A 27,624-nucleotide genomic window follows, 5' to 3' on the forward strand; every position below is an offset into this window, starting at 1 on the left:
AAACACCAAGGAGCATCAGAAGAAAATCATAACTAGAGGAAGAAGCTATTACCTTGGATTCAATGCAGCTTAACATATGGAAGCAAAATGCTTATTCAATGAAAACCATCAAAGATAACTTAAAAAAAAAAATGAAGTGCAACCTTATTTCCCCATCTTTTTATGCAAAGTATAAGCAGAGTGACTTTGAAGAAAGAATGGTTCATTTTCACATAAGAGGGAGGAAAATAGGCATCATAATAAATAACATTTATGTAGTGCATTTCTCTATAGACAAAGTATCTGCATTTTTGACTGATACACAAAGCATGGGACTAACTTGCTTTGGTAGATGAGCATTGTGCCTGAAACATTAATCCTATTTAAAGACCTTGGAAACTCAGTTCTTAAAACTGATACACCAAGACTAACTACTCACTGAGAGTGAGGTTTTAAAAGGTATCTCTAAGTATCCATGTATCTTTGTACATTCGCATAGTTATGTAGAAGTACAGTATCATGCTAAAGACTATCTCTCAAGCTGCTATAAATTGGCACGAAGTCAATAATTTGAATGCAGTTACACTGCTTTATGTTAGTGGAGAATCTGCCCTAACAGTTTTAATAATGTTAATAATTTATATTGCTGACCATACCCACTACTTCAGAATGGTATCAAGCCTACCATTTGATCAAAACATGGATAAGAGAGTGGACGGAATTCCTTGTGCATCCTGACTAGCCCAGCAAAGTCTTTGCTACTGTGATTTACCTGAAGGGAGATTGGATTCTAAATAACCTACTTCAAGGTTTATAAGGCTTTGTGTTCATTTTAATATGCCTGCATGAGACAGAGATTAAAGATAATTATTTGGAATTCTGTCAAAGGCTCTTCTTATTTTATAACACAAGAACAATTGCATGTGATTTTCAAAGAAACACAGATCCCTCTATTTCAAACAGTTTCATTTCCTTTGGAAGGAAACTGTCTATTTATAGGGAGAAAAAACATACTGAAAGTATCACTCTGACAATGGGGACTGTATATAAAATTAGAGCACAGCCCAGTCCATGTTGAGATTAGAATCACTTTCCCTCCTTAACATCAAGCTCTCAGGGCTCCCAGGAAAAAGCATTGAACATTTAAAAGATCCATTTATAGCGTTTTCAAATATAAGCAATCCTTTCTGACTAAAGGGAGGGGGGAGAAGGTGACATTATTCACCTTTGTATCATGCAGCATTCCAAAAAAGAACTGCTCACTCATCTTTTGCAGATACATAGCTGGCCTTTAAGGACAGTCCTTTTAGTTTGTTCACAAATTCAACTCAATACTGATTTTTTTAAAACGTATATAGTATGAATAACTACTACCTTACTAATGACTCTTACCCTGATCTACATGTATCATTCCCTAGAACTGAAAAAGCAATATCATCTTCATCTGTTTCAACCTAGGACCCCTCTACGTGTTTGGTAAATTATGACAACATTTAGAGAGTGGTTGTGGGTCATAGTGGATTTTTCCCGGATTCCACAATCAATTTAAAGGATAGTTGACAGGTTCAGATCTTTTAATGAGGTAAAGTTTCATCACTTACATCTATAAGCATAACCATTTTGTCTATTATAGCCATGTATTTCATATAATTCTCCCTTCTACCTTGTCTTTCAAGACTTGAAAAATACTTTTCAGTCATCAATTAAATCTCATAAAAAGATCCATACAGCAGTTAAGAAGATATGCTCTTTAAAATATATAGGGAAACCAAGAGACAAAAAAATTCACACAACAATACTGTAAGGTTATGGCAAAAGTGAAGGCGAAATGGAACCTTTGCACCCCCTTTCTGCAGAAGGAGCATTATTTCAATGAGGATGCTCTCAACTGACAGGAGGGAAAAAAAGTTTGCAGGTTTATTTATTGCACTTCTCTTTAGTCCTCATCCATGTTTGAGGATAGTAACTCAAAGCATTTACGATCTAGTTCCATTAAGCAATCACTCTCCAGGATTACCACCTCAACTTCTATTTAAGTCATATGGTATCCAGGTACGTAACAGGAAAGGGCAAGGCCTTTGGGAAAACAAAAGGGGTGGCCCAGACTTTCCGACCCTATCTGAATCTCACAGCTAATGGTTCCTAGCATCCCTTACAGCCATGCTCCAGCTCTTTCTTCTCTCTTACTTTATAAGCAACCTTTTTCACTTTGGAAGAATGTGCTCTCTACTGCAATTTCCTCTCCACAACTCTTACAGCTGCTCTCTGGAGGTCCTCTCAATCATTTTCATCTCAAACCCCTTCCACCGCCATGCACTCCTTAAAAAATATTCTGGCTAATATTTAAGTCCTCCTTTTAAGCAATGCTTACAGCTCTGCCAGTTGTCTCCAACACTGTGCCGCACATCTTTAAATTTCCCCCCCTGCCATTTCCATGACACTTTTCTCCTCTAATTCTTCTACTGGTACTGCAGTAAACTTTCACCAGGTCTTACAGACATGTCTTTTTTGATAACATTCCAAAAGCATCTGTCCTTTATAGCCTTTTCTCTTCATCATATTTCTGAGCAACTTCACCATTTCCACACCGACCAGATTTGAGTATTCCCTGTGTTTTCATTCTCCATGTGCAAATTATTCAGTTGGGCACATTTGCTCCTTCTCTCATGCACTGCCTCTCTTACCTGGGGAGAGAATACTATAAATATCTACCAAAGATGCTTCATTATCCTACTTCAGACTCTTCTTTGTAATGGCGTTGACTAAAACCTTTGCAAAAGCCAGACCACTGGGTACTACAGTTTATATTGTTGACTAATATCTCTCAAGAGTTCTTGTTTATTTGCCCATTTCTACCTGCTTCTTTAGCCTGGTTTCTAAGGAAAGTGGGCTTATGTGATCATCATGCAGAATGGGTACATGCATGTCTGTGCATGTTTCTTTCCATTCTGTGCTTGGACATTGCCTGGCACAGTTGAGTGCTGGCCCATACTCAAACTTCTTGGTACCTTCGAAACCTGCAAAGCCTGAAGTTTTTGAAAACTAATGGCAGACAGATTTCACACATCAAATTCTCAGGTTTCTACCACAAAAGAATGAGTGTGCAGATACAGTTCACTATTTCTGAATGCCGCACATCAGAAATGCCACACAATCCATTATTTCATTATTTTCTTCTACTTTTTTGTAAAATTTGAATTTAAAACAATCCTTACAGTCAAACTGTGGCACACAGGAAGTACAGCCAAGGTGAGTTTTTTCAGAGTACACTAAAAACACATATAAAATAATCATGGCCTAAGTTATGGTATGGGTCTCAGGCTTAAAAAATGTCAATATTTATAACTTTTACTTATATACACGTATCTAAATGAATACACATGTAAAGGATTCAGCTAACAGATGTTCAAAAATGCCTGAGAAAGCAGGGGGGTTTAAATGAAAATAAACAAACAAATGCATTCTTGTTTAGAAAGTCATAGTCAGAACTACCCCTGAAGTGTAAATCATGTGCTTAGTAGGTCTGTTATTATTATAATGGCAAGTGCAAGCAAACAGCCAGGTAAAGACTAATCAGTTCTATATACAGTAAAGAATGTGCATTTATTTGCAACAACTGTGTGAGCAAATCCTGCATGAAGATTTTTGCTACATTAAAAATTTTTTCATAAGCCTTCAATGTTTACTTTCTGAAAATCATGCTTAGGAAGTGGTGATACGTCACTTTTTGAAAATAAAAAATTAAATTTCCACTGAAGCAAAGTTGCAATAATCTAGATTGTTTAAATGGAATAATTTAGAAAAAGTTGAGTACATACTACTTGGACTTGTCCATCTTCTCCTATTTGGTGGATCTGAACCTGCTGAGCGTTGGCTAGTGCATAGTGTAGTGCCTGCGGCTGGTTCTGCTGGATCTCATTAGAAGCTGAAACTGAATTCTGCGAACCCTCTGGAAAAGAGACAAAAATCCAGCTTTATTATGTGTGTGTATCTCATGCCAGTGGCCTTGCAAAAATGCATACTTAAAAACTGTGGAAAACAAATGCAGTCAGTAAGTAGGTGCAGATCATTTACACATTAATATTCTTACGCATGTTCATTGCTCACCTGTAGATTTGCTACAAATTCCAGAGGAGTTCCAAAGGCTGTTTTGTCTCTGAGAAAGCATATGTTTAAAAAGCATCTTTTGAATCTAGATTAAAGATTCTGCAACTGTAGAAGTCATATCACAGCAAAACCACATACATTTCCTAAGTAGTTCAACACTTTCTTTCATGCACCTGTGCAGCTGAGAACTACGACTGCCACCACCACAAGAATACGTTTGAAAACCCATCCTGTAAATTGAAGTTATCATATAAATAAAGGATACCTCTCAATTGTTTTTCAGATCTATCATCTATAATTCATACTGACACACATGAGCCTGGAATTATATTTTTTTTTTAACCTCAAAATGGCAGGTTGATTTCTTGACTTGGATGAATTGAAACACTACCTCACACTGCAAAGCAAGGCCTTCTGAAAACACCCCCAGAAAAAAGAAGGCACCTGGGTGTTATCTTTGGGTAACAGTGACAGCCACCAGGAAAAACATTGCGTGATTTCAAGAGGATAACAACTTGCATTAGAAGTAGACGTATCATAGATTCATTTCCAAGTTTTTCAGCCACAGGGAAAGGATTTTTATAAATGTAAGAGGCAAAAGGCAAATAAAAAGAACTTTTTTTTTTTTTTAGCATAAAAGCAATAAAAGCACTCAAATGCTCTTTTCTTTTTTTTTTTTGTTTTTGAAACATGACTTCTTTTTATCCATTTGGTGTCAGTGATACTGAGAGACTCATAAGGTCAATAATTCTGTACTGAAAGGGTAAAGTGGAATACCAGAGACTAATGCTATGTATGGATCTTCCTACAGATTAAGATACCACTAGCAGGTAAATGTATCACTAGATATCATATATGCTTTTAGGAATCAAGAACAAAACTGGGGCTATCGATCAGTGACACTTTTGCAGCACCGGTGACAAGTTCAAGTACGCACTGCAAGGAAAAACCTTAAAATGTCCTGATATCATACTAGTATCATACTAAGATTCACCATCAGTCCTAGTTCCCTTCCTTTTTTATATTTGAGACATCTCAGAGAACAGGACTGTCATAAAAAGCTTTTAGAATAATGCTTTTGAAGAAATACTTTTTACATACAGTATTCCTGTAAACAATTCTAACATTTTTATTTTGCTATGCCACTAAAATACATAGAAAAAAATCTCTGAAGCATTAAGTGTTTCACAATTTTTCTAAATTATTTCTTACTCTGACAATGACACTTCTGCTGCAAGGTAACGTAAAACACATTAATATCTAACATGTAGTAACATTGAATACTACACGGCTTTCAAGCTGCCCAAGTACCAGAAACTATAATGAAAATATTTAAGAAAACAGTGTCACTCTACTTCCACTGTAGATCATTTCCTTACTAGATTTTATGTATTGCTTAAATAAACACTAGATAGGCCTCATCCTGCTCAGAGATGACTGATGGCTGATACACTTTGATTTTTGAAATGATGGTTTGTTTTTTTGAACCAACACAGCAGGAAGCCATGTTTCATAAAATTTTAATACCTCTACTTAATACTCTAAGATTTGTACTGAAAAGAGAATGTTAGTTTTGCAAGAATGAGCTTTATCCACTCATACAAAGATTTTAATAGAAATGTGCTTTAATAAAACCACCCATTTGTTTTGGGGAGGGGGGTTTGGGGTTTTTTTTTTTCATCCTGTCTGCAAATGTTTGTGGAAGAAGATAATTTTGAGGTTTAACTCTAAGCACGGGAACTGGAAACTAACTCAAAACCACCAAGCTAGTATTTACTTATTTGTTGAAAAGTTTAGTTGCTTAACAATTCAACTAGACAGCTCTAATTATGTTAACAATCTGCAAATACATAACTACAACCAGAACACTTAATGCAGTAACTAAGCAAAACGTAACAAGTACATGTTTTTGCTGTCTATTGGACATACGTCTTTCATACCTTTCATTTGACTAGTGGGTAACTGCAGAATTTCTTAAATACAGTCCTGTTGCTTACTGTGCAATTCCAGTATTTCCTACACTGCTGTACAATGGAAGTTTGCTGTAAAGAATTCCAGATGGGATTAACAAATCACAATTGGCAGAAAAGTCCTGTACCTAGTATAAGAAACTGCACCGTCAACAAAATAAAAACATGATTTATTCAAATTCTCATACTATACCATGCTTTCCATTGCCAGTGGCTTTGTCATGGTCACTGAAAGTAACAGATATTCTAGAAAGATAATTTACATAAGCCTCTTTGTCTTCCACTTTTCTCTCATTTTCATTACTTCCATCTTAATAATATTTTATGCAATTAATTTTCTGTATTTTTTTATTTTACAAATAGCATTTTGTTAGGATGCTAAATGGCTAAGAAAGCCCACTCTTATTCATCTTGCTTCTTATAGGCTACCACTAGTCCATTCCATTGTGATTTTGTCTCTCCATCATGTTTCCCAGTCCCCTACTATGTAATTTAACAGCTGAGTTGAGTTAAAACTCAACTTCTAGTCAAACCACAGTGTCCAAATACATAATCCTTCATTTAGATGTGTGTGTATACACACATATGCATACATACATAACTTCATACGCTCAAACATATATAGTGTAAATGTAAATACACATACACAAATAGCAAAACTGGACTTGGGACACAAGTGAGGTAAGACATGTTTCACTTGCAGGTTTAATAACCTTCTAGCAGTACTTTTCCTGTAGCTTGCCATTACACAAACTGCAACAATGTACTTCTGAGAAAACACAAAGATGTATTTATAACGAGTATTTATTTTCTGATTAAGAAAGTTATGCAATAGAATAGCATCAAAGAAATAAGAGCTGCAGCAGATAAAAATATGTATTTACATATATATTATATGCACATATTGAAATATATTTTTAACTGTAAAGTCCAAAAGCCTTTATTCGAAAACCATCTTTTGCTTCACAGATGCCAGAAATTATTACGCTTTTCAGAGGTGGGAACAGCAGACACAGACTGAATGCAATCATACTGTACATCTCCCATGGTCACTTATAGATTTCAGTTTGGCTTCACTGCAAGAACCACAGTTGGGTTTTCATTCTTTTTCTGTTGGATTTTGGTGGGGTTTTTTCTTATTAGGAAGAAAGAAGAGAGAGGATTCAACAGTGTCGAAAAACAAAACATCCTTTATAAGTATTGTTTTTCCCCTCTAAATCTCTGACCAGACAAAAGTAATATTTATCCATTTTTAAACATTCCCCTTTAAAAACAAACACAAACATGAATAGCACACAGCTTGAATAGAGGATATGTCAACAGTCACAAATCACCATCATGTAAACTATCTAGCCTCACATTTACAACTTTGAAGTATTAGAGAATCCCTGGCACCGAGAAGCTATACAGCTGAACTCTTGCTTTGAAATTTTCCATTGCACTAGTTACGAAGGAGTACTTTGACGTGAACTGAACAGCTTATGTACTACTAATACTGAGCACGTTATCCGTGGCATACCCAAAGCACCTTCCACTAGGTGGAATAGCTTTGGAGCCACCCACAGAACGAAAGATGCTGCACTGACCAGGTGATTAAGTGATTAAGTAGTGATACGGGGTGGGGAGGGGTGGGGGGAAACAACTGCTGAAATATTCCTTCCTCCCAAGTTGAAATTGGACCTTTTACATTTTCCATTTACTGCATGTGCTTATGAGTCAAAGAAAATTTAGCCTAAGTGAGTCTGTCTTCTCAGACAAATGTTCAAGAGTTGGCAAAATCACCCTCACTGAAGCAGTTACTTCTGTCACATTTCTCAAGTTTATCTTCCTCAGACATTGCCGAGCAAGATTAGATTTGTCAGACAAATGTAATTTGTAACTGTTCCAAGAATGTGCGTGTTTAATTCTCAACTAAGATCAGTTTTAAAATTCCTCACTTCAAAGGCAAAACCTTTGGCATTTTCTAATTCTTTCCTATTCTACTTCATATTTATCAGTTGAGCATCTGGCTTCTCATTTTGGAGGGAAATGTAGGAGGTACAGATTCTGTAGCAGAAGGGATTCATGCTTAGTCTCCTTATGTGGTGTTATTCAAATTTGTTTTCCTAGTGCACAGGCCTCCCAGCCTCACACTTCTGCTTACAAACTAGGATGTATTTTTCTTGCTTCCTTGATGTGTAGTCCTAGCAAGGAAAGGTTAATGGCCAGATGTAGCAAAGCAGTCCTCAAAAACAAAAGCAGGAAAAACACCATTACTGAACAATTAATAGAAATGAAACTGTATACTGTAAACCATTATCTCAACCTGACTCATCCAGTTCTAAATACCTCCAGTTTTGCAGAACAGCTTTGAAGATTTGACTGCACATCTGTTTTTATATGTGACAACTCAGCATAGGCTGAGCACTTCAGCCTAAATCTACATATAAATCCCAAAGACATAGAACTAATTAAAAATTCCAACATGGAAAACTGTGATAACAGCTTTAACAATCTTAAGAGAAATTAAAAGAAAGGGAGAAGGCACTCTTCAATTAATCCGCCTCCCAAAAACCTCATTTCCTACTGCCTTCCCTCCACAGACTGCTAACATTTTTTAAAAGAATATCTAGCTAAATTATCATGGCAGCAATGTGTACAACTCTTGTCAAGAAAAAAAAACAAGAGAAAAACACACATTAAGGACCAAAGTGTTGGCTCCAAGAAGAGCAGAGGAAACCACTGCAATTAATACCCCAATTCCAACAAAAGGCAACAGCTTCAAACAGAAGAGCCAGATAAAATAAGGAAAATCAACTTCTGCCTAAATATAACAGTCTGCCAGAACAACTTTATGCAACCCATAAATCTTATGGCTACTGTAAAGCTGCATAGTCAATTAAATTTAGAACAATCTCAATTAATATCTTTGGGGTGAAGGACAGAGAAGTGATACTCATTCATATTTTCGTAACAGCTTCCTTAGACACGTTTTTGTCTGTAGACCAGTTCCTCTTGAGCTCTTAACACTTAAACACTATCACAGAATTACAACGCCTAAAACTTGAAAGGCTACGTAAGAACTATGGGCTCAGCCTCCTGCATTTCTAAGTCATTTGCGCAGCTAATTTTTCCATATGATAAACAGAGCAGAGAGGAAACCTGTTATAATTTTTAACTGCACGACTCAAATCAAAGCCATGTGCTACATAAACTTTTATACACAACAAGTAGAAAAAGCCTAAAAGTTTTGACATGTCAAACAAGTACATAAGACTGCAGCTCAAGAATAGCAATCCTCTTTAGATGTAAATAATTCAGAATTATTTATTATGTGGCCAATAACTCATAAAAATCACAAAATCACAGAACAGATGAGGTTGGAAGTGACCTCTGGAGATCATCTAATCCAATGCCCTTCCTGAAAGCATGAGCAACCAGAACCAGTTGCTTCAGACTGCATCCAGGTGGATTTTGACTGTCTCCAGGGAAAGTGTTTCTGCAGCTTCTCTGGGCAACCTGTTACTGTGCTCAACCACCCTCAAGATTCCTCAGAGCCACTGAAATCAGTCACATCACAGGGAGGTGAGTTTCAGGCTGCTATATATATATATATTTTTTTTTTTTTTTTTTTTAAATGAGGCAAATTAATTGCTGCTAAAGCACAGCTCTGGAAAAATCAAGTCACCTAATTCATAACGGAGGACGTCCAGCAGGGTAATGACCATGCTGATTTGAGACTATTTCAGGACTAACAAAAACATTATTTTTAATGATATGCAGAGATGTTCAACAATTTTCACTGCCAAACAGAAAATACTAAGTTATTCTAGACTTTTCGCAGACCAGCATTTAAGAAAATACTCTGTAACACATAAGAGAATGGTGCTCCTTTGCAACACTTGAAGAAAGTGCCAATAAATTTCTGCTGATTGAAACATGTATTATTATACTACAATTCAACAGAAAACTATCTTGCTATTACCAGCCCCTAGAGATAGCTGATGAAAAATAGTACTTCAAGCCAATCAAACACAACAGTTTTGGATTTGAGCCTTTTTTTTGTTGCACCTCTTGGTCACAATTTTAATATGAAATACTACAATCACAAGTTCAGAAGTGGAAAAACCTTACCAAACTCTGGAATAAGTTCATACAGGGAACATGGTGTTCATTCATTCACACTCAGGACATCGAAATCATAGTTAAACCTCTTAATGATCTTTTCAGAACAGCTCAGCTGCACGGCAGAAACCATGATACTATGCATCTATTCAAGGCATCCGTTGATGGCAATAGTGCATCTCAAAAAGAAGTGCTTTCTGAAGACTTCAGGAATATATTCTAGGGTAAGCCCTAAAACTTCCCTAGGAAATTATCATCATTTAGCGAAGAATCAGTGAGTTTAAGTACTTCCACAAATAGCTTAGGTTTATTATATTTAACCCAATAAAAGGGGTGAGCGTGTGTGTACGTTTTTCCCCCACGTGGCATAACCTGAAATGCTTGTTTACAAGATGTGAAGGTGCTTTCCTACTGAATGTGTGCAACGTCACTGTTGTATCTAAACTATCAGAGAACCTGACACACTTACCTTAAGGTGCTCAGTGACCTAACCTGACTAGTCACAGAACCACGCTCTACTAAATTTCCTGCTCAAACTAAATAATTATAGCTTCTCTGAATATAAGTTATATAGTCTTATGCCAAGTGAGTGGAGCCAAAGCCAGAACTTCTCAGAACAGCTCAGAGGACATAACAGAAACTACACTGCATATCCCTGCATCCTTCACAGGGTAAACATGACACAGTAGCCATTCACCATCTTTTAAAAGCCTTTTTTTTTTCCCATTATATCTTTTGCGAGAAGCAGCTACTATACTCCACCCAACAGATAAACAACTCAAATGCCTGTTATATGTGAACTGACATGGAGCAACATACTACTCAGTGAAACCAAACACATGTACTCTTCTGCAGACAGCAGCAACCACAGCTGGGTGGAGACCTGACATAAAGCACCTAGAAGCTGATCTTAATAGCTATAACTAACAACAGTGGGAAAGACAGTTTCTCAAGTAGCTGAATTTCAGACCATTCAAGGCTCACCTTAAGTTGCCCCGTGAAACAAATGCTACCATAAAAACTGTCTGGGTTCATATGTAACACTTTAAAAAGCCATATTTGACAGCTATGTTGTCATAACTGTGAAATACAGACCTCCTTTACTGCAGAGCTGTGAAATATTACTTCTCTTTCCTGCTAGCTGGCAGCAGGAATTCTGCTATATCCACTATACAGTGTGTATAATAAGGAACAGATGCCTGTGAATTATGATGCTGTAATTCCATTGAGGGGTTCCAGGGATGTCAAACCACAAAGGCAAAGTCTGAGTGGTTCATGAAGTTACCTGAACAGAGCAGTGGAATTACAGCCCTGTCATGCAAAAGTTACCCTTTTAAACATACATGAAACTACATAATTTCCTTGCATCTTTGCTTCTCTTTCTTTTCCCTATATACTCGCTCAGCCTTCCCTATATACTGCTCTCCTGTTTTTTATTATACCTCCTCCTCTTTCTTCAGGTGAAATGCCACTCCCACCTGATTTTCAAATGCATATTAGTTTTTCAAAGGATCACCTGATTCTGAAAAGTGGTCTATTTTTCTAAGAGCTTTTTCACAGTGGGTGCAAATGTAGTGGTGAATTCATCCAACATCTTTACAGCCTCCCAGAAAATTATGCCAGTGACGTTCTGAGTAAAAGTAATATTTTAAAGAGAATTAACAAAATACTTTGAATCCATGGGAACATTTGCACATACCATTACCAAAGGCAGCCGTTAATGTTATTGCCGGTACTCTACTTCTGGCTGCATAGTCTATACAGCCCTGCCAGTGACATGCCAAGATGCCTCAGCTGACCTTCATCATCTTCAGGACCAAAGACATCTTTATAAGGACATGCAGCCACCTCTTTGCTGTCTAGGGGACTTGGGAGATGAGATAGCCTGTACAGCGGGAGACCCAGGCAGCATAAAAACTCCTGGGGCAATCCTGGAAGTTGATGTACCAAAGGCAGCCAGCTCAGCGCCAGCTAAATGAGCTAGCCTGGCCACACAACCCAAAATACTGAGGTGGCCTTTGCAGAACCAGCTCTTGAATGTCTGTACTGCACCACTCCCACCTGCTCAGATAGCACGCTGCTGAAATCCCAAGAGTTAATTCAGGTGTCTTTGTAGCCATGGAACAATTTACTCACAAATCAGGTTAGTGGAATTGGGGGAAAAAAAATTAGTTTTCAGCTTAACCACAAAAAAACCAAAAAACAAAAAAACAAACCCAAAACCACCAAAACTTACTATCTTGTGGCCTTCTGAAGACAAAATTCACTGAGCCTGAGTCTGTGTTTTACATCTCTACACTGGTCTCCCCAAATCTCCAAACCAGGAGATTAAAGATTAATATTTTTTAATAATAAATCTCCACAACAGTCAAGGAACATGGTCTAATGAGCACAGGCCCATAATATCCACTTACTACTGCATTTTTTATTCTAAAATACTGATTGCTAAGAGACTGCAAATAAAAATCCCATCAACATATATGGCTTATGGTTATCATTATGTTGATTAGTTGTTTTAATTTGAGAATTTTGGATATGATTCCTAGTTCCAGCACATAAAATTTTCCATTGAAAGCAGATTTTGGCATTCTTTGCATGAGATACAGTGGTTAGTGTTAACATGCAACCAAAAATTTTATGCAGGCAAATAAACTTACTTCCTTTTCTTTGGGCTCACTTCCAAAACACTGGTTTTAATATATGATGTACAAATGTCCCATAACACTGCTTTATATTAAAAGAATGAGCCAGAAATGTCCTATGAGAACACTTCTTAGGTCAGTATTTTTCATTTGTTATTATTATTCATGCTTACATACCTACATGGAAATATAGAATCACCTACAACATATTTAATTTCTTCAGAGAAAAATACTTCAGGAACAAAATTTAGCACGTCCTACTAAATGGTGTGAACACACTGAGAAAGATTTATTCACTTGACTCCTCTTATGAACAACAGTTGCATAAACATTTTGACCTTCCACTGAAAAAAATGACTATGGTAAAAAAACCAAACGAACAAACCATATGATAGCACAAAGCTGCATGCACTAAATTTTTTCAGTTAACAGATGCGCATGGACGTTCTCAAGTATCTCAGTGAAGTCAGGCATTCAGATAACGTACAAATCAACCAAGCCAATCTCTCTCACGCACTGGAATATACTACACTTTCATTTCTGGCAAATCTGTATTCTACTACTGTTTCAGAGACAGACCCCCTTCTCCCTCTTTTCTTTGTGAACACACACACACACACACATCTCGCTTCCTTTCAAGGATCATTAATGCACTGCAACCAGGAGCATGACTGCAATCTGTAGATGTAACAGGATTGGAAGCTCATCCTACCAGGGATCTACTTTGATACAAGCCCCATGAGGCTGCGAAGGACTCCGAATGTACCAGGAGGTGGTTTGCTTGCGCTGAAGACCCATGATGATTTAACTACAGATGGTTAGCTTCACTTAGTACATGGATACATTCCTTGAGGAGCACTGTAGACATACATATACTGTTAACAGAGAGGCCTCTTTGCCAATGATAAATAGTACTTCAAAAAAAATATGCAATAATATGAAATCCACTCCAAAAATTCAATTGTGAGAAATGTGGGTTTCTCCATTTCTCTTTGTTACATAAAAATATTCACATTTGTGGGTCCTACATGCACCTGTTGTATTTACAACCTAAGATCAATATAATTTTCAGGTATATTGAAAAACAAATGGCATTATTACTGTAAGTTTCCATTTCTGTTGGGGTTTGTTTGGGTTTTGAGGGGGGTTATAGAATCATAGAATCATTTAGGTTGGAAAAGACCTTTAAGATCATAGAATCCAACCATCAACCATGCCCCCTAAACCATGTCCTGAAGTGCCTTGTCTACGTGCTTTTTTAATACCTCCAGGGATGGTGACTCCACCACTTCCCTGGGCAGCCTGTTCCAATGCGTGACAACCCTTTCAGTAAAGAAATTTTTCCTAATATCCAACCTAAATCTCCCTTGCTGCAACTTGAGCCCATTTCCTCTCGTCCTACCTCCAGCCACTTGACAGAAGAGACCAGCACCCACCTCACTACAACCTCCTTTCAGGTAGTTGTAGAGAGCGATAAGGTCTCCCCTCAGCCTCCTTTTCTCCAGGCTAAACAACCCCAGTTCCCTCAGCTGCTCCTCACGAGTTCCCTAGACCCTTCTCCTTGTTCTCCAGGCCCTTCACCAGCTTCGTTGCCCTTCTCTGGACATGCTCCAATGTCTTTCCTGTAGCGAGGGGCTCAAAACTGAACACGGTATTTGAGGTGCGGCCTCACCAGTGCCGAGTACAGGGGGACAATCACCTCCCTGCTCCTGCTGGCCACACTATTTCTGATACAGGCCAGGATGCCGTTGGCCTTCTTGGCCACCTGGGCACACTGCTGGCTTATATTCAGCCGGCTGTCGACCAGCACCCCCAGGTCTTTCTCTGCTGGGCAGCTTTCCAGCCACTCTTCCCCAAGCCTGTAGTGCTGCATGGGGTCGTTGTGACCGAAGTGCAGGACCCGGCACTTGGCCTTGTTGAACCTCATACAATTAGCATTGGCCCATGGATCCAGCCTGTCCAGATCCCTCTGTAGAATCTTCCTACCCTCCAGCAGATCAACTCTCCCTTCCAACTTGGTGTCATCCGTAAACTTACTGAGGGTGCACTCGATCCCCTGATCCAGATCATTAATAAAGATATTAAACAGAACTGCCCCAATACTGAGCCCTGGGGAACACCAGTTGTGACCTGCCACCAACTGGATTTCACCCCATTCACCACAACCCTCTGAGCTCGTCCATCCAGCCAGTTTTTCACCCAGCAAAGAGCACGCTTGTCTAAGCCATGAGCCGCCAATGGGTTGTTTGGTTTTTTACCTGAACCACTGTAAGACGATGATGAAGGTGTTCGCCTTGAAAAGCTTTTCACGGCAAGACTCTGCCCTCGCTGTTTCCGCCTCCAAGCTGTTCGGCATTTGGAGTCTATGCTTTGCTTGATTCGATACCAGTCAGATTCTGTGATTCCAAATTTGTAAAATAGGTGACCTGTAATTAGAGAGAAACACAAAGGGGTGAAAATCAGCATAAACCCGTATGTTCAGGAAAATGCACAGATGACACACACTGTCACCCACACAAGGTGAACAAAGCAACTCTGAAAATTTTAGAACTACCCTCATGCTTGACACTGCCTAAAGGAATACAATGACACTACAAAAAACACCGAAGTTATACACAGTGATGGGATTTCAACAACTATTCACAGAATTAAGTCATCATACATATGCACAGTTATGTATTTAAAAATGTCAGCGGTCTACGAAATTTTCTAATCTACACTTCTATCCATGGAAGCTGCACTATTACATTCAAGCTGTGCAACACTAACCAACAGAAGGATCCAGCACTCCAAAGCCAAAACTGGATAAAGCTTTATTTCTCACTGATAGGGCCCCACAATATGCATAAGTCTGATAAGTAGGAAGCCATATAAAGCTCCCTATTAAAAAAACCTCTTTTAAAGCTCAGTTCAAAATTCATCAGAATCCAATAAAAATGCAATACAAAGTTAGAATCTTCTGAAAATGTTACTACTAGTATTAAGTCATTTGAAGAACCATATTATGCACTTTCCAGCATCTGGTGCTAAGTTGCCAAACTGTTATATAAACACAACATTGACTCGTGAGTTGAACTGACTATTTTCAAACAAAGCTCATACAGTTTGAGTCCCGCTGCCAACTCAAAACAGGTTCATTATCATGTGCAACCTCTGCACCCAAAGGGGAAGCCTAGTTATACAAGAAACAGAGGGAGCAAAAAGACTATTTCAGGTACGACAAGAAATGCTTGTTTCAACATCTGGACAAATGGCTTTAAAACTGGAAGGAAACATGCTGTGCATTGTCAGCTGTTTCAAGGTTCTCCTGATAGTGCTACATACTTTTATCATTTCATTGTATGTTTCAGAGTGGTTTATATTTTGCTTAAAGCATCAACAGTTGAGTGCATTTGACTGTATGTTAACAGAAATTTATAATACTCATGGCTGCAGAAAAAACACTTGAAAAAGTAAGCCCAAAGGTTCAAAACCTGTGAACTGAAAGATCTGAACATTTAACATTCGCTAAAACTTCAGTACTTCTAAACTTTCCAGATTTAGATGTGCAATGCTGCAGTTAAAAAACAATCCAAAGCTGTAATACATGCTTTTACTTAACATGACTATGCTTGAAGGATCTCCAAGATTCTTATTTTCCTTTTCGTATCAGTTGCTCTCCATACTCCGCAAAGTAAAATCATCCTTTCAACCTACTGGTTTTTCAATCTCACTCTCAAATAGGATCCTGACCCTGCGAATCACAGAATGGTTTGGGTCAGAAGGGACCTTAAAGATCCCCTAATTCCAACCCCCCTGCCATGGGCAGGGACACCTTCCACTAGACCAGGTTGCTCAAAGCCCCGTCCAACCTGGCCTTGGACACTTCCAGGGATGGAGCATCCACACTTCTCTGGGCAACCTGTTCCAGTGCCTCACCACCCTCACAGTAAAGAATTTTTTCCTAGTATCTAATCTAAATCTATCCTCTTTCAGTTTAAAACCATTACCCCTCATCCTATCAGTACACTCCCCGATAAAGAGTCCGTCCCCGTCTTTCCTGTAGGCTCCCTTTAGGTACTGGAAGGATGCTCTAAGGTCTCCCTTCTCTTCTCCAGGCTGAACAACCCCAACTCTCTCAGCCTGTCCTCATAGGAGAGGTACTCCAGCCCTCTGATCATCTTCGTGGCCCTCCTCTGGACCCGCTCCATCAGGTCCATGTCCTTCTTAATTAGGGGGCCCCAGAGCTGAGCGCAGTACTCAAGTACTCAAGAAGTACTTGCTTAAGCTGTTGCATAATCCTACGAACAGGATATGGTCTGTTCCCGTAAAACAAATTATTTGAAGCCTACAGGTGTGAAATTCCAGGTTTGCACAAACCAAGAGCTTTGTACTTTCTTTGTATTATGAATGAGCCCAGCATCCTCAGAAAGTGAAATTTGCAGGTAACTGATCTAACATAGTCAAGTACCGTATCTCTTAAGTCCTCAATATTTTTTGAACACATTTATTTTCCAATGCTCTAAATTTTCTTATAGATCTGTTCAAAAATCAATTTGAAATAAAGTAGAGAACAAACAGGAGGAAGACACTGGCACAAAAAAGCTAATTCAAAAGCATTTTCAAGGCCTCAAGATTTCTTACTGGCAAGTGACAGCAAGCACGTTAGAGATTGCTTTACAACCCCTACATTATGTCTCCAAAAAGAGGGTGGGAGTAGGAAAGGAAGAAAATCGACTGAAATTATTATCATCTGCTGCTGTGCAGCAGTTTCCTTTCCATAGGTGTCAGCAAAAGGAAAGCACATTCTGTATTGTAAATACTGAGACCACATTTCTCAGTTTAATCTATTACTAATATGCACTACACAGAGAAATGGCTTTATAAATGTTTGCAGTAAAGTCCAATAAAAACAGTCGTGCTTTAACTCTTTATACGACCTCAGCTGTCAGAACATACAAAAATACTTGTGTAGTCCTACATAAAACACAGTCATATGCTCTGTGGTTACTTTGGAAAAATCTCCATATTTCATTCATAAATAGATTTTAAAGACTTTCACATTGTACGCTGCTCTGTTCAGAGAAGTGACTGAATCAATTGTAGGTCAGAGAAGACTCTCACAGAAAAGCAGTCTAGCTAGGGATTTTAACTATTACAGTGTAATCCATAGGATATTCCAGGATGACACTTAATTCAAAGAGAAATCAAAAGCAGTATAAATTATTTGGGACAAGGTAGTCTCAGGTGCAGTGAACTGTTCATACTAGGGGACTCAAGCATGTAGGACGAGAGCTTGAGAAAGATGCTTAGTGCCAGAGCTGCAACATAAAATGTCCCAGAAATTGTTCTATTGAGGAAAGACAGGGAAAGACCTTCTACTTACTGGTCACAAAAGCTATCATTTAATCAATGTGATAAGGAATGGCCATGAAATACTGGATAGAGAGACCACTACCTTCATGGAGAGAACATGACTACAGAGAAAAGCATGGAAAATAGGTAACAAGCTAAACAGGGTAGAGTCAGAAAAGAAGGTTTTAGCTAGAGAGACCTAAGACATGAGGCACAGATTTTCAAAGCCAGGCGTGCTTATTTCTTTTCCCTTATTCATGAAATTCCTACTTAGCTGTTACAGTGATCGAAGGTGTAAAACTGCTATAGACGAAACACCTACTGTTTGCACAGATTTTTACCATAACTGCATACTCAGTCACAGTAACTGCATGTGCAAATTAGGCATGAAAAATTAGCCCTTAAATACATAGATAGTTGATATGAAGGTTAAATGAATTTCAGATGTATAAATCTATCCAGTTGGTATTACGATCTAAAATGTTATTCTACGGATAGGTCTTTAGCAACCACATTTCATAACAGTCCACTGATGACTGAAGAAAAATCTAATGCTAACGACAGTGGAGTATTTTTTAAGCAGATAAAAAGTTCACCATAACATTAGAAATATGATTTACCTGTAGCAGAGAGATACATCCCGAAAACATGTGCAAACAATATTAGAAAACTGAAGCGTGCTTTCTGTTCTCTATCCATAAATGATCACATGCAAGAGAGCTTTCAGCTGTCTCATTCTGAGTATGTCAAATACCAAAAAAAGTTAGAAAGGCAGTACTAAAGCAAGATACTGCAAATGAGACATTTTACTTGGGTAAATCCATATTAGAAAAGACAGAAATACTTCAGCGAGAAGGGATTTGACTTTTTTGGAACATTTGCTAGTCAAAAGCAGCAAGAAGCACTGTAATTTGTAAGCAGCACAGTATCTATGAGGCACATAACTCTGCTACAAACACATAAAAAATACATTCAGCAATATAATTCAGCGCTTTGGCAAAAAGACAACAGTATTTTGGAAGACAGATGCACTTATACAAGAAGAGTGAAGTAAAAGATTTAGATCATCTAAGGATGGCTGACTGTGTTTTTAGCGATCCTTTTATTTAGGACAATGGATAGTTGCCGGTAACATTCAAAACAAAGGATGTGCTTGTTTTTAAACACTAAGGGTCCAAAGTTTGCTTTCTTTGGGAACCTCATTTCCTAAACAAAGCTTTCTATGAAAACACACCAGAGACTTAAAATAGTTCAGTTATTTAATAAATTGCAAGAGCTTGAGTGATTTCTATAGACCAGATACATACTAGCAGCAGCTTGGGAGACAAAAAGGTCTGCACAAAGAATTCAGAGACACACGCTATTCTGAAGTCCGCAAAAAGGAAATCGCTTTGGTTTGCAAGAATCAATGTTCAAATCTTATCAAACAGAAGCTTAGGAGGAAGGCATGTGTGCCTCAGTGAAATTATCAAGAAGTCAGCTTTAAAAGCCAACAGGTGCATCATACTAAGTTTTGCCTTCCACATCCCAGATGAAACACACAGCACATTTTTGTCAAAGTTCTTATAAAACTAAAACGATGACTGACACAAGTTCTAGAATGCTTCTTGTGCACTGCAAAATAAATCTTTCTGTGGTTCAAAGCAAAAAAAGTTTGGAAATGCAGTGAAGATGATCTGGTACAAACACAAAGATCGTCAGCAATGATGTCTGAAATGACTATACAGTCCCAAACTTTGGGGGCATCTAATGTACAAAATAGGGGGAGAAAGTGTTGGGTTTTTTTAAAAACTGGGCTAATTAGAAAAAAAGAAAACCCCATGAAAACAATGTTCCTGAGAAAGTAATCCTCTCTTTCTTAAAGGTCAGAAGTCAGTCAGCAGACAAAACAATCCACATAAAACATTAAATTGTAAAGAAATTTAATTAAGAACAAATTGAGGAGGAAGAGAAGACATTTCTAATATCAAAACCAGACATGAAATATTCCATCTTGATACCACATTCAAAATCAGCCTCCTAAAAAACAAACTTCATGTCAATAGCTTGCATTTGGATATTGCTAGGTTGTGCTGCTTCCACTCTCCATGAATATCAGATTTCTTTAGAAAATGAAAAGGTAAAGCATTATTTTCATGGACCTGGCAGAGTTCCCTTTGCTGCCCTTTATACTGAGATGGCACAGACTTTCCCTCTGTTATTGTTACATTTTGAAAGATTAGGGAAAGTATTACCACCAGAGAATCTAACAGCCACATGTATAAAATAAAGACATATTTACATTAAATGCGTAATCCAAACAGATTTGGTTAACTGTTCCTTCCATTTTCAAATTCAACATAATTTTTAAAGTCTAGAGAAAAAGCAACAGGATGTCATTCAAAATTCAGATGACTAAACTGATGAACAGAATCTTTTTTTAATTGACAAGAATATGATGGATATTATGAAAAACAAGGGCTTCAGATTCTGACTGCTCAGAATCATGAAGAGGGGCGATTATTTGGGGGTTTGGCTAACAAAATGCATTTTTTCACATAAGGGTCATGCATTTGGAGTTCTTTTTATTAAACGAATAGCATATGACAACAAAATCTGCTGTACTAAATATTGGAACAGCAGAGGAAAAAATTAAGCACCTCTGAAGTTACTTCTCGCGCCTTCAGGCTTCAATTCTTCAAACGTAATTATGGTCGTGCATTGACCATATGGAAACAATTTTAAAGAGAGCAATTGTTTACTCATTTTTCAGCTGGGGGGGGGGGGGGGGGGGGGTCGGACCTGCACAGCTGGGAGGCAGTTTCCCCCTCCAAAACTCAGAAGTGTTTAGGGTTGGGCAAAGGGATGCAGGAGGGGAGAGCAACATCATCCTCATTCAAGGAAAACTCGCCCTGTTACAGTCAGTGGGATGGCAGAACCCTGGCAGCTTCTCCAACATCACATGCTTGTGAACATCAATCACGTCACCAGATAATCACTTTCCATAACATTGTTCTCGTCCACAGGCTAAACAACATCCAAAAAGAGATGGGGGGAGCTGTTAAAAACTTGGAGAGACGGAGAAGGGAAGGAAAATTCAGCTACCAAGCAATTACTCTGTTTTCCATTTTATTTCTACAGTTTCTTTGTTTAACTATTACATTCATACCTTTCAAACAGCCATAAATTTATAGACTACTAGAGACTACAGTGCGCACATGTTACAGTACAAGCTATATTCAGGGGGTACTTACAGCCTCAAATACAACTGAAATCCTATTCTACTGCACGTACCTTAATAAGGATTTACTAAACCTGTGTCAGTAACCAGAATATTTTCAACAGTGAAATATAAAAATCAAACATTATAAAATGTTCACAAAAGCTGAACTTTTTCAGGAAATTTTCAGGTGTCAGCTTTTAAAGAAAAAAATGCCCTTCTTTCCTAGGTACAGACGATATGATTAAAGAGGATTTCTGCAAATAAGATTCCATAGAAAACAGATTATTTTATTATACTCTTCAACTAAGTTCTAATAATACATAAACCTCAAAATGCCACATTAATCAAATCCCTTTCTACTTGGCCAGTAGGAACTCAACTCTATTCTAGAGATCATGAGGAGTCTTAGGTAACTTTATAACAAAACATGTAATTGCTAATTTTACAACAACTGCTTTACAACAAATACCTAGAAATTGTTTACCTATAGTAAGAAAATTAAATGTCACGACAAGAGAGTAAAGAAATTCATAAATAGCACTAAGAATACAATTGAAAAAGCCAGGCATGTTCGAGGAAACAGTCCAGATGTGAAAAACGTCAGTGAAGTCAGTGGTCTTAAGTGCGAGCATGCGATTAGACAATTTAGGGAATAAGGACTAACTTTAGGGACACCAAAAAATGTTTTTTCCAGGAGTGTATTGTTTATATTGCATAATTCTCCTGGCTTCCAGATGTCATCATGATGCGGGTGTTATATAAATACACACGTCACCACATTAAGGAACCAAACTCTAGACATTGTATTTTCATACCTTTTACAAGATAACTGGAATAGAAGTGAGACTGTGGATGTCAATTTCTGCAGACTGAACTGACATCAGCCTATCAGCATCCCATTCCCACTCCCCAAAATCCCAGCAATACAGGTCTTACAATTACCAAGACACCATCTGTCCCAAACCATGGCTACTACAAATTCCCCAAGTTCAAGAACAGGATGGGTTGAGGTAACATACTATCACTCATTGGTTCCCTTTTAGAATGAAAATCTCCTTTCTAATACATAGGAAAGCAGCATGTTTTAGCTATTTCAAGAAAATCAATGATTTAAAATAATGTTTTCTCATATCAGCTCCTAAAACAAAACAAATTCAAATAAAGTATCTGTCTGGTAGAAATATTTTCTGGGATTAAAAGGGTGCATTTTGACATACCAGCATCAATGAAAGCCAGAAGAAGTATTAAACTATTTATAAAATGCTCATTACACTGTTTAGACAATCTGCTGATTACAATTCTATGCAAATAGAACACCAAACCACTTGGAAGAACAGGCAAGAAAGTTTCCCTCAGTAATGTCAAATTACTCTATCACATTGAGGAAACATTTCAGAAGTTAAGTTGTTTTAAGTATCTACCAAACAGCACAAAAAGTGTTTGCGCATACGGGCTTGTGTCACAAATAACAGATTAAAGTGAAAGATTCACTGCTTCAATCATTACAACTTTCTCTGTCAATCTGAAGCTGCAGATCCGATGATTTGGTGGATGCAGACAGATGACTGGAACCACATTTATTTTTCACATTTGTCTCAAGCATACCAGATCAAAGGCCTACTGCAAGAGACCATTCACCTTTTAGAAATGATTGCTAGAAGTCTTTCTGCTTCAGGTAAAATACGTAGTCTCCAACATCCAGATAGTTTTTTGTTTGTTTTTTTAAGTTATGAGAAAGCAGTACAACCCAAAAGGCATGAGGTTTCTCTTTCTCTGTTCTTGCTCTTGTAAAACAGAGCATTTTGAAACCAAATGTTACACGAGAAAAGTAAGCACCTTCTTGGTGCTTACATGCAGATCTGGCTCAGATTTGATTCTGGCAGTGTACTGTTCCTCAAAAGAAATAATAACTAGCTTCCAATTACCAGAATATTTAACATCTAATTGTACTGTATTAAAAGTTAATTTGTCCAAATATTTCATTATTATTAATATTTATATAGACTATTTGCCTGAATAATTTTTAGCAAATCCCAGAACCAGAGGAAACATGAAATTAAAAATTATTTTAAATGCCCTTGTTCTACAAATTAAAAGGACCCATGTGGGTCTACAGAACCCTACCAGAAGTTTCAAAAACAAAAATAAAATTATATTAGCATCTAGAAACTCCAAATTCCACCAATGTACCCTCTTCTAAAACAGAAGAGCTCCTACATTCAGACACACCTTACCACCCTTCTGGAAAACAAGCCAGTCTATGTTTATGTATTTTACCTATTTTATTTTGACTCATCGAGAGACAGCCATAAGCATGCAAATAATGCCATCCAGTGGAGCATCAAATTTACCATTCTGGCAAGAAACAACAGCATTTTTATCCGTGCATGTGTATGTTTGCTCAAATCTCCGACTCCCTTGCAGCACATGCCAAGTGCCACAAAAGGTTAGCAGAACTGCAGAACCAGAGATATGCTGTGAAATGGAAGCGAGCAAATTAATCACTACAGAAATAGAGTATTTTTGATGTTCCTGGTGGCACACTTTGATTGAAGTGAGTTCCACACAGCGTGTTACAGTAGTGGCCATAAGGCATTCCTGTAGGGATCTTTTGATCACATTTCTCCTATGGTGACAGAATATCAACAGCTGCATAAATGTAACTGTTTAATAACCAGAGTATAATTATCAAAAATTATCAAAAACTTAAAGTGTCTGACTCATTAAATTGATTCAATCAACCCCACAAGAAAATAATTCTAGACCAAACCAGAGGTTTTATAATCTGAAAATAGAAAAGTCTTCATGTCATCTACTACAGACTTCCTACAGCTCACAAGTTACATGAGAGGTACTCCACTACAATGATACTGGACAAATAGATTTGCTTCTATTTTTCCCTCCATTTTTAAAAGAAAACACATTGCTTGCTCTAAAAAACATCTTGCAAGAATCTAAGAAACACAGCAAATAAAACAAGATACCTTGAAAAAAGAAGATCTTTTTCATTTCCTCCCAAAATATATATATATATATTCATGCAACATTTCAGTCTCAGTATGAAAGCAAAACTGCATACTTTGTACAGCTATAACTGTACAGCTAAAAAAGTTGCAGTGACAGCATTCCATACAGACTGCACAAGCATTTTCATCTGAAATGGCTTTTCATGAAGATTAGGACCTAAAGACTCCAATACTTGTTTGACTTACCCGGCCACTAACAACCTCCTTCCAAATAAAATACCTAATGCGCTCATCATAACTATTACCTTCTTTTTGCATAAGAGAAAAACATTTACAGGATATCATGCTTTTAAGTATTCAGTTAAATCTACCTTTTAGTTTTGCACATTCAAAATGTCAGAGCATTCATTTATGATCATAGCAAGCAAAGATCTTGCTATTTCTTTTACTCACTGGCAGAAACAATCCCACAAGGTTTATCAGACATCATTCTGGTTTGGAATGGAATATACCTAAGTATATGATGTGTTTATTGCCAAAGGATCAACTCACTGTTTGAAATCAAAGTCTGATGCTCAAAACAAATGGAATCACCTAAATTGAAGCAGTAATGCTTGATCGAAAAAAATGTTTCTGATTTTAAGAAGCCGCTGCCAATAACCACACTTCAGGTCATTTTTGATAGCCGCGATTTTACAGAGAAGTTGATTAAACAGCTGTTCGTCTTTTACACAGCAGCACGACACGATCTGACAGAACCGGCAGCAGAACCGATGGAAAAAGGAGGGTTGTTGCTTTAACCACCCCCTTCCCGAGACATCCCGTTACATAAGCCCTCACCGCAGTGCCTCGGGAGCCCATCTGGATGGCAAACGCCACCACACGTGCCGCCAAGAAAAACTCACTTATGAATCAACAACGAAAATTTCTCCCCTTCCGAAGGAGCTTGTGGGTTTGGAAACGACTGGCACGACAGAAGCCCGAACGCTGCGGGAATTTATTTACATTTTACTTGCAGTCAGCTTGAGGCATCTCCTCACTTCACTTTTTAACCCTTGTGAAATGGAGAAAAGAAAGTTCAAAGCCAGGAAAGGAAAAGCTATGCAACTTTCTGGAATTCCGTTTATGACATTCTGTGAAATCACAGCTCTCCTTGCCTACAGCAATGCGTTTTCCAGATGAATGTACATTATTTTTGCACTGATCAATCTGTGTTTGGTGGCTGAGCTGCTTTTCCTCTCAAAATGTCAGGGATCAAATACTTTCTTAGATTCTTCATGTGTTCTAAAACCACACCATAAAAGTTCAATTTTGTCACTTATAGGCCTTCGATAGTAAAGAAAATATTTCTTGTCTGGAGTCCATTGAAAGTTCATTAGGATATTTTATTTATGCAGGGACTGAGCCTGAGTGATACTGGGTAACCACCAGCCTCCTCTACAGATGGTGAGAGTAAAGCACGCTCTGCATCCTTCTGAATTGGGTCCTAAAGGGATACCACCGCTGCACACTGGAGTAACTACCCTGCAAACAGTCACAACACTGGAGAAGTTCCACGTATGGAGGAATCAGCCCAAAGAAAACAGTGACTAGTACAACCACGATACAAAGAGTCCTCTATTTTACTTGTAACTTCATAGCTCAGGTGGACCTTCGGTATTGATAAAGATGATCCTTGGACATCACGCTCAACACTGATTACAAATGGTCCAATACTTCTTGCTGACATCAGGCTTTGGGGCTTGTTAATTCATTAATACGTAATGACTTCTAAAATCCACGCAAGACTCCCTTGATATTCATTAGAAAACAAAAAAACAGCACTCATTCAGCTAAGTTATCGTATTTGTAGCAGTAACTTTCTTATAATGAGCACATCTTTCTTATAAAATTAAACAACTTGCCCCTTTTTTCATTATACACTCCTGAAGCAACATTTAAAGTCACTGAGAAAACTGCTTTTATGCTCACAGACTTATCTGTATTTTTTTAGCTGCCTCTCAAGAAGTGAGGACCAGTGCATTTCAGCACATACTTTAAGGAAGTCTGGCCAAAGCGGAAAAGTATTGACAGGATGGAACAACTCTGCATCAGCTGGAAAGGGATGGTCCAAGTGACCTAATGCATTAGTTTTCTTCTTTCTGTAGAGCCTACAAACTCCAAATGCTTGACAGCACATCATGCACAATCAAGTTACATGCAATCACAGTTGCCACTGACAGGCTAAGCAGCTGCTTACGTTCAAGAATGGAAAATTAAATTCATCACTTGTATAATGCAAGAACAAGAGAAGTGTGAGAGGGAGAGAGAAAACACACTGCCAACAATTCATTTCCCAAAATTGCTGTCTTTATTTCACTTTAATAAACAGTAACTGGCCAGCAAGTAATTGAAATAAACATAAGTGCCCAGGAAAGAAGAAAACAACAACCAGCATTAAATTAGAGTGCTTACATAAAGTCAGTAAGCAAGTGCCAGCATTGATGCCATTTATGAGAACTGTGGTGCTGAGATAAACTCAATGGGTTCTCATATTATCTTCTTGCCTAGCCTCAAAAGAGGTTATCACTTCCCTCCATGTGGCAGCATTTAATTGATTCACAAAGAAGCAGCTATTTGGAACTGAAGCCAGACTTTTGCAGCTCTGAGGAAGACAACATGTTTGAAAAAAGCAGCACTGCTGCATCACAAGGCCTTTCCCGAAGGTGCTGTACAAAAAAAATTAATGCTTTTTGGATATGAGAAAAGCACAACAGAAATGCTTTCTTTCACTTCTTTCCATTTAAAGATGTGCTGAACTCTCAGACTTCGCTCTCACTTTCTTCTTGAGTACGAGACAGTTCAACCCCTCTGCAAACTCTCCCTCCTATCTTCCCAAGTTCTGTCCCTGACGACAGTCACCACTCTCATGGACTTCAGAATGAACCACAACGCAGCTCTTCTAAAATTGTCAGATGGAGGTGGTCCACTTGGTAAGATTCAGAGTGGAGGTTTTGAACAGCACACAGCTGAGGAGAACCTGCTTCAACTCCCCTATCTGCCACAGGCATGATGCTGCAGAATTGGATGAATTCTTGTCTGCTTATACTCAACCCTTCAAACTGTAAAATCAAGTTTGTCCCACCTCTAAGCCATGATCTGGCAGTTGAGGAGAAATGCACTAGAGCATCTGATAACACTGCAGTCCTCAAAGGAACAGGCTGAAGTAAATTTTTATTTCCAAAGAGCTACAGTCCATGGTATTTATTACTAGGAGAAGAAAATGTTGGCAACAAGTACTTCCAGGGACCACAAGATTAGCTCATCCATGCAGATACAAA

The 27,624-nt window shown here is 38.0% G+C and overlaps 1 protein-coding gene across 4 annotated transcripts in view; it reads right to left on the reverse strand.

Annotated features, from left to right (window-relative positions):
• BANP (BTG3 associated nuclear protein) overlaps nucleotides 1-27,624 on the reverse strand; it is a 154,385-nt gene that overhangs the window by 70,308 nt on the left and 56,453 nt on the right. For 3 of the 4 annotated variants that reach the window (XR_011326458.1, XM_069793307.1, XM_069793306.1), the window contains exons 8-9: nucleotides 15,061-15,228; nucleotides 3,798-3,928 (exon numbers count right to left, since the gene is read on the reverse strand). Coding sequence is in view for 3 of the 4 variants with exons in the window: in XM_069793307.1 (XP_069649408.1) it covers nucleotides 3,798-3,928; nucleotides 15,061-15,228 (299 nt within the window). In the remaining variant the exon portion in view is untranslated. Of the gene's footprint in view, nucleotides 1-43; nucleotides 2,664-3,797; nucleotides 3,929-15,060; nucleotides 15,229-27,624 lie in introns of those variants that run through there. The other variant, XM_069793309.1, reaches the window with a different exon arrangement.

The sequence above is a fragment of the Haliaeetus albicilla genome, chromosome 10 (genome assembly GCF_947461875.1).
Source record: "Haliaeetus albicilla chromosome 10, bHalAlb1.1, whole genome shotgun sequence".
NCBI lineage: Eukaryota > Metazoa > Chordata > Aves > Accipitriformes > Accipitridae > Haliaeetus > Haliaeetus albicilla.